This window comes from Gigantopelta aegis, chromosome 15 (assembly GCF_016097555.1).
Source record: "Gigantopelta aegis isolate Gae_Host chromosome 15, Gae_host_genome, whole genome shotgun sequence".
Lineage (NCBI taxonomy): Eukaryota > Metazoa > Mollusca > Gastropoda > Neomphalida > Peltospiridae > Gigantopelta > Gigantopelta aegis.
This window is the reverse complement of record NC_054713.1, coordinates 27,857,505-27,869,100: the sequence shown is the minus strand read 5'-3', so window position 1 is coordinate 27,869,100 and position 11,596 is coordinate 27,857,505. Positions and strand designations below refer to the sequence as shown.

At 37.6% G+C, this 11,596-nt stretch overlaps 1 protein-coding gene across 1 annotated transcript; it reads left to right on the top strand.

Annotated features, from left to right (window-relative positions):
* The first annotated feature begins 683 nt into the window (after nt 1-683).
* LOC121389613 lies at nt 684-11,099 on the top strand. Its single transcript, XM_041521251.1, has 4 exons — nt 684-761; nt 3,510-3,560; nt 5,162-5,257; nt 10,834-11,099. The coding sequence occupies exons 1-4, from the start codon at nt 720-722 to the stop codon at nt 11,035-11,037; spliced, it is 393 nt and encodes a 130-aa protein (XP_041377185.1). The 5' UTR covers nt 684-719; the 3' UTR covers nt 11,038-11,099.
* The last annotated feature ends 497 nt before the right edge of the window (nt 11,100-11,596 follow it).

The window sequence follows — 11,596 nt, the reverse complement described above, 5'->3', positions numbered from 1 at the left end:
TATAAGAATGTATTTTATTTGATCGTGCTTCTGTTCATTGTAAGGAACAGGTTGACTGGATCCAGACATTTGTTTCAGGACTGTACAAGACACAGTCTGGTTGACGAAACGTTTACTTCGTCATGTTAGAAAACATGTTCTTTCTAGTCGAAGGTATAGTTTTGCCACAAATAGGTTAGGTTTAGTTTTAATTATATCGCCAGTTACAACGATCTGGTTTCCTTTGGTAATTCCGAAGTTTTGTTTTCAAAACCACAACTTCAGCTACGAATAAGCACAGAGGGTCTGGTAAGTTGTCAAACTTGTGCCCAATTCTTTTGTTCTTTGTACAATAAAATATGTTTGCAAAAAATAAGCACAAAAGAATTGTAACCACGCTGCAGCTCATGCCCTATGAATCATGGGTAAAATGGACACACCAAATATTACTTATGTCTTCCGCACCTGTGGCGTGACAACTGCAAAATTACTAAAAGGTATACTGCGTATTAAAATAACTTATTAACACAGATATATTAGTCAGCGATGTGTCATATCATAATACTATCTTGGAAGTCTTTAACGTTTAAACTGGGACCTTACGTTAGTACCTAAACCGGTCAGTAATTATGTAACTCAGTGTAACTACTCTATAAATGGTTTCTTCGAGGACTAGTCACTTATCATGAGCTAGATAAGAAACTCCCAGAGTCGTGCCGTCGAGTCGCTGTCTGGCAGCCATGTTTAAAACTATTTTCATCTTTCTCGCTGGGTTTACACTTGTAAGTATCACATTCTAACTCTCTTTTTTATGTTTCTGCTTTCTCAGATATTATATTTATCAAAAAACTATCCATCGATTAAGCCTCACGTACTATAGAATATACTATTTTACACAAAGGGGTCACTTTGCTACATGTAGAAACACGGTAGCATGTTAATGGGAACAGTAACACATGTTAATGGTCAAGCAGATAAAACCGTCTGATAACAATATAACCATGAAGCACGTTTGCTCTCAACTGTTAAAAATACAGAGCATGTATAAAATAAAACAACAAAATAAGGCTGTAACATATCAGACGGTAAACTACAAAACCCTCATAATTTTATTCCTTTTGTTTTTCATTTATGTCATTATAGTTGTCTTATATTATATTCCGTATAATAAAGAAATATTAAAAATACAGCACGGACCTAAACAATGTATTAAAGTAATAATGAAATTGAAATTCAAAAAAAAAAATAAAAAAAAAAATAATAATAATAATAATATTAATAATAATAATAATAATAATAATAATATTAATAATAATTTTTAAAAATCAGATAGGTCAGAACAAATTATAGTTAAAATAAGAAAAGCATACAATACGTACATTCTACCGGCCTCGAACCGGCATCGGTGGCGTCGTGGCAGGCCATCGGTCTACAGGCTGGTAGGTACTGGGTTCGGATCCCAGTCGAGTCATGGAATTTTTAATCCAGATACCGACTCCAAACCCTGAGTGAGTGCTCCGCAAGGCTCATTGGGTAGGTGTAAACCACTTGCACCGACCAGTGATCCATAACTGGTTCAACAAAGGCCATGGTTTGTGCTATCCTGCCTGTGGGAAGCGCAAATAAAAGATCCCTTGCTGCCTATCGTAAAAGAGTAGCCTATGTGGCGACAGCGGGTTTCCCTCTAAAAAAAAAAACAGTGTCAGAATGACCATATGTTTGACGTCGAATAGCCAATGATAAGATTAAAAATCAATGTGCTCTAGTGGCGTCGTTAAATAAAACAAACTTTACTTTCATTAACAAATTACTTTTCATTTTATTTTTATTCCCCCCTTTCTAAATGAAATACGAATCAAATATATTTCAGTATTCTAGGGCATGTTCTATTGTTGATAAGAATGATGTCTTTCGTGTACAATTTTATAGAACAAATTTAACAGCTTCGCAAGTGATGTTTACTGTAGAGAAATTATGAACATACATTTGTTTTAATTTTTGAAAGTTTGTTTTGTTTAACAACACCACTAAAGAACATCGATTTATTCATTATCGGCTGTTGGATGTCAAACATTTGATAATTTGACATATAGTTTTAGAGAGGAAACCCGCTACATTTTTTTTCATTAGTAGCAAGGGATCTTTTATATGCACTATCCCACAGACAGGATAGCACATACCACAGCCTTTGATATACCACTCGTGGTGCAGTGTCTGGAACGAAAACTGGCCCACTGGGCCCACCGACGGGGCTTAATCCCAAACCAACCGTGCATCAGGTGAGCGCTCTACCACTGGCCTACGTCCCGTCCAATCTTAATTTGTAAAGCTTAAAGTTAATATTGTAATTACTGTTACAAGAACGTTTGTTGCTATAATGGATTAAAACAGTGTTATGACCGTTTCATAAAGGTTACGTTCCATTACAAATTTAGATGTATTAAAGAGACTGTACTGGGTGTTCTGCCTTTATTAACATGCAGGGGTCGAAATTGACTGACATTCCTGCCGGATATTTGGTCCGAAAAGCTGCACATACTGCCAGCCCGAACCAAAACCGATCGGAGCAAAGATGATTGACTGAAACTAATGTGTGGATATAAACGGTACGACGGGATGACAGGCAAAAAACATCTTCCGGCCCTTGGTGATGTTGACTGATCGAAACGGCAATATTTAACCCCTGAGCTGAATATAACTACTGTATATATTATTAAATACATTTTCGTGTTTAGAATATTGTATATATAATGTATTTATGATAGTTTTTATGTTCAAAATCCACTTTAATACATGTATATATGTTTGTTTCTTTCGAAATTATTGGGAAGAAAAATTCACCGTGTAGCTGCAACCATTAGGATGACAAAAAACAACAACAACAACAAACCCACCATGTATGTGTAAGCACTGGTATTCCAAACTTAGAGATGTATGTAGTATGCACGTGTAGCCTTCCGAGATTCGCCATTCTAATCTTAGCAGGATAAAGTGGGTTTTTTTTAACGACAACGCTAGAGCACATTGATTTATTAATCATCGGCTATTGGATGTCAAATATTTGGTAATTTCTGACAGTCTTACAGAGGAAACCCGCTACATTTTCCCCATTATTAGCAAGGAATTTTTTATATGCACCATCCCATAGACAGGGTAGCACATACCTCGGCCTTTGATATACCAGTCGTGGCGCACTGGCTGGAGCGAGAAATAGCCCAATGGGCCCACTGACGGGGATCGATCCCAGACCGACCGCGCATCAAACGAGCGCTGTACCACTGGGCTACGCCTCGCCCATTAGCAGGATAAAGCCAAAAACGTAAGACAGAAACAAGTTATTCCGATATGTATTTCTTCACTACCTAAAACACTGCAAAAAACCCACAAAGTAGTGGTTTCCGTTTTGCTCACACAAACCAAATATTTGAGCTCTTGGATAAGGCCGAACAAGGACGACGACCAATGTATTATTATTTTGCATGATGTATTATTATTATGCATGATTCGTTTTTATTCTCTTTGTTTTCCAGGTAACGCCATATTTCTACCAGGGTTTCCACTTTGAGTATCACGCATCTCATGTAAGTTCTCATACACCCGAAACGTTAGTGGCGAACCAGAAACAAAACATGTAATCACAAGACAACTAGGTGTCCGTAGGGCGCATATCACAAAATCAAATCCAAAGACGCCAATAGTAACATATGTGGCTAAAACTCATACATGCAGCGTATCAATCGACAATTACACCATTGACATAAATTCTTCCACCTCTCACCCTTAAAGTAAATCAGAAAAAACAAAATCCCAATTGGGGGTTAAGCTGCTCATTTCAGAGATAACGGGTAGCGTCCATGACTACCCAAGTTCCGCACAGCAATTGTCATGCTATTTTTAGTAGGACCCTGCACAATGGTAGTTGGTACACTGACACTAGTTCAAATTAAATTACAGGAATTTACTGTCCAGATGAACCAACATTAATTTTATCACAACGAACACTCACATTTATTACCAATGACAGGACTTGTGGTATTAACCGCTTTATCAAAAGTTAGGTGCACCTCGAACTTTGACCCAGCCGGATATTATTTGGTTTAGTACTACCAGTAACGGACTAGCTGTCCTACTCAACTGTACAATTGTTCTATGTGTTGATGTCACAAGTCTTATTCTTACAGCATGTCAACAATGATATAGTTATGATTTGATGTCTTATACATCTCAACAAGTACTATGCATATTACGTACTGTGCTATGTTTTGACGTCGCATACCCTGGGTCAGGCCACTGGTCATATCAAAGACCGAACCCAGGGTGGACATACATGAACCCAATGGATGTGGGCATGTGAACACGTTTGGATTTGGATTCTGACGTCGCAGGTCTTGTCCTTACAGCATCTCAGCAGTACTGAGTATTATGTTTTATTTTGACGTCACAAATCATATTCTTACAGCATTTCAACAGTAACAGGTCTGACCAGTACTATTTTGTTATGGTTTGACGTCACAGGTTTGAAAAGTACTATTATGTTATTGTTGTGACGTCACAGGTCTGACCAGTACTATTATGTTATTGTTTGACGTCACATGTGTGAACCGTACTATTATGTTATAGTTTGACGTCATATGTCTGAACAGTAATGTTATGTTGTGGTTTGACGTCACATGTCTGAACCTTACTATTATGTTATGGTTTGACGTCACATGTCTGAACAGTACTATTATGTTGTGGTTTGACGTCACAGGTCTGAACAGTACTATTATGTTGTGGTTTGACGTCACAGGTCTGACCAGTACTATTATGTTGTGGTTTGACGTCACAGGTCTGACCATTACTATTATGTTGTGGTTTGACGTCACGGGTCTGAACAGTACTATTAAAACTTTATTGCGTCTCTTTTTTTCTGTTTCCTTTATTCTTTCTTTTTTCAGTAATATTTATTTCTGTTCATATTTAAATTGCAAAAATATATTACTGTCGTAATATGTATGTATTTTGGAAAAGGCTTAGTAAGTTGTGTAACTTGTGCTTAATCCATTTGTTCTTTAAAAAGCAATAAAATATGTTTCAATCAAACTACTATGATGCTAAATTTTGACGTCACAAAGTATTGTACGTAAATCATATAACAGTATAATTATGCGCTATTTTGACGTTACAAGTCTTATTCTTACAGCATCTACTGCTGGTAACGACAGCAACAAAATGCTACGTCATTACCGTCAACTCAAAAACCGCAACCGCGTGGACAGCACAGAGGCAGAAAGTCATGGTGCGTCTTTCACGTTTTCTTTTCAATAGACTTTCCCCTAACTCCAGAGTCCTCCCATAGAAAAAATACACACCAATAAATATGAACTCATTTATTGTTAGCCATCGGTCTACAGGCTGGTAGGTAATGGATTCGGATCCCAGTCGAGGTATGGGATTTTTAATCCAGATACCGACTCCAAACCCTGAGCGAGTGCTCCGCAAGGCTCAAAGGGCAGTTGTAAACCACTTGCACCGACCAGTGATCCATAACTGGTTCAACAAAGGCCATGGTTTGTGCTATCCTGCCTGTGGGAAACGCAAATAAAAGATCACTTGCTGCCTGTCGTAAAAGAGTAGCCTATGTGGCGACAGCGGGTTTCCTCTAAAAAAACAAAAAAAAACAGTGTCAGAATGACCATATGTTTGACGTCCAATAGCCGATGATAAGATAAAAAATCAATGTGCTCTTGTGGCGTCGTTAAATAAAACAAACTTTTTCATTTATTGTTAACCCACTAGGCCGGACCGACTGACTGACTGCTTCACACATTCACTCTTAGTAATACTTCACCATAATACAAACTAACCAAAACACAACTTGACCTGTCGGTCTCCTATGCTGAATGACGCGTGCTACAAACTGCACGTGCAGCATTAACGTTACCGAAGCGCCACCTATTTGAGCTACTCCCAGATCAAGGGAAAATAATTTCCGTCTAATTCTCTGCGATCAACCAATTATATTTATAGTACACATACTTGCTTCATGCCTTTTCATACTTTTTGTGCATAATTTGTACACTTAACTGTGCACCATAATTATAATAATAAACACGTTTTGGTGATTTTTCTTGAAAAACAAATATCTATTTTGAAATGTTTTTAATTGAAGCAAAGTTTCCAACATGTAAGTTGTATCAGTAGATACAATTTTAATTCATAATAATGTTGTATGTGGCATATACGACAAAAGTGCAAGCATAATCACACTGATGTTGGATGTACATGTATTTAATTATATGTTACGGTGATCAAGTTCCGCCTCTCAGCTGCCTTTGAAGATCTACAGGATCGCCCTAATGTAGGCATTATGGATTAACAATATTGCACACACAAACGTCATTGTAAGTTATACAGGACAAAGTCCATTAACAAAAGACAGTGTAATCAGACGTAAGGTTAAAAGGCGAATAAAGTGAATGTGGCCTCAACATAAACGATAGCAAGATCTATGAACTTTGATTAACTTTACACTTAACAAATATTTGCAAAAGAATATCCCTGTTCTGAGTCAGACACCCGATCATATCGGAGGCCGGACTCGTGATAGGCGTGTTCGAAACCCTAGTGGTATATGGACTATGGACACGTTAAACCAGTTACTAAGCTAAGCTAAGCAACAGAATGTTGAACGTGAACATGACACAACACACACACACACACACAAACATTAGCACAACATAGCACGCACAACAGAAGATGAACATGACATAGCACACACAACATAAGCTGAACATGACATAGAACACACAACAGGACATGAACATAACATAACTCACACAACAGGACCTGAACATGATATATAGAATACACAACAGAACTTGACATCAATGACAACAAAACCTGAACATAACATAGCAACAAGCTGAACATGAGAAAATAATCACCATATAAAATGAACGTGACATAGCACTAGAGCACATTGATTAATTAATCATCGGCTATTGGTAACATTTGGTGATTATGACTCATAGTCATCAGAGAAAACCCGCTACATTTTTCCTAATGCAGCAAGGTATCTTTTATATGCACTTCCCCACAGACAGGACAGCACATACCACAGCCTTTATCCAGTCACTTGCGACAGACCCTGAACATCACATAGCACTCACAACAGAACCTGAACATAATAGAGAACTCACAACAAAACATGAACATGACGTGGCACACACAACAGAATCTGAACGTAACATAGTACACACAAGAGAACCTGCAGAAGAACATGACAGAACACACACAACATACCATGATCATGATATAGCACACACACGAGAACTTGAACATGACATATCACTCAGTACAGACGCAGAAAATAATTTAGCACACACAACAGAAACCAGAGGATTGATCACTTAACAATCAACAAAACACGGATAGAACACTACACATAACATAATCTGGAGAGATCTCTGAACACAGTAGAACCTGAAGAGATGACTGAACACAGCAGAACCTGAAGAGATGACTGAACACACAACAGAACCTGGAAAGATCACTGGACTCACAACAGAACCTAGAGAGATCACTGAACACACAATAGAACCTGGATAGATCACTGGACACACAACAGAATTTGGAGAGATAACTGAACACACATTACAACCTGAGAGATCACTGAACACACAACATAATCCGGAGAGATCACCAAATACACAGCAAAACCAGGAGTGTGCACAGAACACACAACATAAAACGAAGAGTACACCCAACGCACAGCAGAAGCTGTAGGGTTTACTGTTCACTCAATATAACCTGGAGAGAATCCTGCATACTCAACAGGTGGACATGGTATAGTGTTCACTACTTCTGAATTTGATATTCAGTACAAACCCTCATTAGAAATGTAAACCCTATATTCTATGAACGAGCTTCACTTGAACCCGGTGTATCCCAAACCAATAAGCTGCTAAACATAGTTTCTTCATTAACGGATACCAGTTTCAGTTTTCATAACTATTCTGGTTTGTCTGTTGCACTAGCTGATAAACCAGGTATTTTTGAAACTAGTGAAGTACACCCTGAGGCAGCAGAACCAGGAACTATCTGCAAAAGGACTCCCATGGCGCAAAGAACACGGAAAGAACACTGCACACAACATGGCATCAGCTTTTCTGATGACTCATCAGGAACGAATACTTGCCTAGAAAAAAAGGTTTTGTATGGACCAGTCGTCTGATTCTGATGCACCATAATCAAACAACGAACATGGAGCACTACCACCACAGTGTTTCTGCCAGATAGAAATGTTTGGGTATGGCTCTATGGAATTGAATGCAACCACAGTCAACAGAGATATGGTGGTGGGGGGGGGGGGGGGGGGGGGGTCCTCCCTCAGAAAGAAAATGGGTTAAGTTTAGGGTTAGGATTAAGAAAATCATACAGTAATGATAAGAGTAATTAATTTTGTCAAAAAGTTAATTAAAAAAAACATCTTCAAAAATATTTGGGAATGGTACCATACCCATTTTACCCTCTGGCAGAAACCGTGCACCAGATAAGGTCACAAAAAATCAGGGGTGGGTCAAAGAAAACAAGGATTTCACAAGTCAGAGTAGTTTTTTTCACATTATTATTATTGACCGTCATTGAGGGCAATATCATGTTTTATGGACCGAAGATATTGATATTGATCGAGGCCAACGGCATGTCATCCATAAGACTCGTACATTCCTGCTTTGTTTATCAGAATCGAAATACGCTAACGCTTATAAATTTTTGCAATGTGTTAAAACTGTTGGGATTTAGTGACGTTACATAATCCTATGACGTTGTATGACACGCAGAGGAATGTGGAAATAAACAGTTGAAACATTACCAAGACAAAAATCAAATTCGAGACATTATAACCAGCAAGAGTTTCAAAATCATATTAATAGCAAAATAAAACACAAAATGTGATAAATCTGAGCATACATTTAATACTGAAGAGTTACCAATTACCTCCAAATACATTTTGTATTTGTAACATAAATTCCTGAAAGTGCCGATGCCAACTGCATTTTGATGTATCAAGTACGTTTCTAAATCTGCGAGATATTCCTTAGGCCATGAGAATGAAAGTTATAGATTTGCGTCCGAACAATTTTAAAAACACATGAGGCTTTTTTTTCATTTTTCATTATTCATTATTTTTATTGATATTTTATTTTATAGTAGACTGAAGTCCAAAATTTAATGAGGTCTTTGAAGGTGGAATATAAACTACTGAAATTTGTTTTTTATTTCATGCTTGAGGATTCAATGCTCTACTGGGCTACACTTCAGAATTTATGACGGAGATGGCAGTTTTGGCGCGAAGGACCTCGTAGACATTACCACTATTAACGATTTGGAACTTGAACTTGTGTGATGATCATTATGTGCCTTTTTTGTGCAAATAATATACATTTTGTAAATAATGAAAAATTTCAGCGGTACCTTTCACGGCAAGCGGGCGGTGGACGCAAATCTATAACTTTCATTCTCATGGCCTTACACAATTTGACGATTACCGACCTTGTTTTTATCGCATTTTCGGAATTAAACTCAGTATGACTAAAGATGTTATCTTTTTGTTGAAGGATAGCAAAGCGTTTTGTCACATGTTTGTTTGTGCTTGTTTAGAATTAGCAGTTGACGTTACATTACGTTACCTACTCATTAATTGGATAGAATTTTGTCTCATCTTTATTTTCATTGATCAGTGCAATATCACTTTTGATGGACCGGTGGGACTGTCTTAGGACAATAGCATTATTTACGGAAGGTCATGTGACTGGTTTTTGACCAGTAAGAATACAGATATATTTTCATTATGTAATAAATATGTTTATTACCCCAGCAGGCACTCATAACGGGAAAAATAAAAATCTTAATTTCTCACTGAGAAATTATCATGCATTGGTTTAACATACACTACTATTGGACGATTTGACGCCAACAAACCAATCACCTTGTTGGTACTAAATATGACGTGATTTGGTAAAGCACACACAATGACGTCGCGTAGTTTAAAGCGTTTGCGTTTACGGCTTTCTGGTTTCAGTGTAAAATGGTGTTTAATGAAATTCATTATACATTTTTTACAGAATATATAGAACTTTGGGTTTTGAAAATTATCTGTGAACCGTGAATAAAATACAAAGTTAAAGCAATAACCAGAACAGTAAAGTAGATTACGTTGTTTCTATATACATGGACGTGTAGCCGATGTAGGCTATATCGAAAATAAAGGCTTTTAAAAAAACCCACCACACATAGTTGGGTTAATAAATAGAATAACAAACTCGGTACCAATTATTATAAAATTTATGTCCCTCGTGAAATAATTATTTCACTCGAGACATAAATTTGATAATAACTGGTAACTCGTTTATTATCCTCTATATCCATCAGTACATAGCATTTATCCATACAGCTATCTATTTATTATTTTTATCTATACATCTACCCATCTATCATCCATCAACTAACTAACAACTATCCTTCGTAAATTCACTTATTCATATTGACTGACTGGTTTACATAAAAAAAATATATATTAACATCCATCCATCCATCTATCCATCTATCCATCTATTTATCCATTCATTTTATTTTGTTTTATATATAATTTTATTATTGTTCTATTTGTCCGTCCGTCCGTCCGTCCGTCCGTCCATCCGTCCGTCTGTCCATCCATCCATCTATCTATCCATGCATTTATTTAACGAACTAATTAATTTAAATGTATTTATTGATTTTGTTAAATTAATTAATTATTTATTTGTTTGTTTGTTTATTTATATGTATTTGTTTATTTATTTATTTATTTATTTTATTTATTATTAATTTAAGGATGAGCTTATCGAACGGATCCACTCTGGAACAGGTCTGACTCCTAGAGATGACAGCCTCCTGCACCGTTACCATGACTACCTGGCCGTTGTCGAGTGTCTTCGTCACGAAGTCGTCTCCGTCCACTACTCGTTTGGTGAGGCGGTCACAACTACCGCAGCTACCACGACGCCAGCAGTCACGCAACCAGTCCAAGGCGTGTAACCAAAACACCAGACGAAGTTAGCACCACGAAAAATAAAGTGTATACTATCCAAGAAAACAAACTGAATTGGTTTTTATTATTTCCGTTTCCTTTATGTGTGTCGTTTTGTCCCCCGACTACCCGTTTGAAAAATATTTCACTAATAACGTTAAAGTTGTTGTCAGAAACAGAACCATTTCCATTTGCAGAAAATCACAGGTCTAGTTAGTTGTGGTGAACCTTATTCTTGTGTCAGCCCCTAAGGTACACATCGACACTGCAAAACACACTTGGGTAGCAAGAGGGGAAGACCCCCGCCCGCTACCGTCCCTGCCCTCTCCCACCCAACCCAAACCATTTCCTCTCCTGGACGGAGGAGCCGGCTAAAGTCGACACCTGCGCTCATGACAGGTGTGCGCTACAACAGCTTCCTATGAAACCTATGACCTGGCCCGGCCTGAGGAGGGGGGGGGGGGGACTTGGGGGCAATGCCCACCCCAATCACACCTCTTAGTTTCTCGACCAGGTTATATATTTTTGTATTGTCCCAAAGCATAACTCATATATAATGTTGTTTCC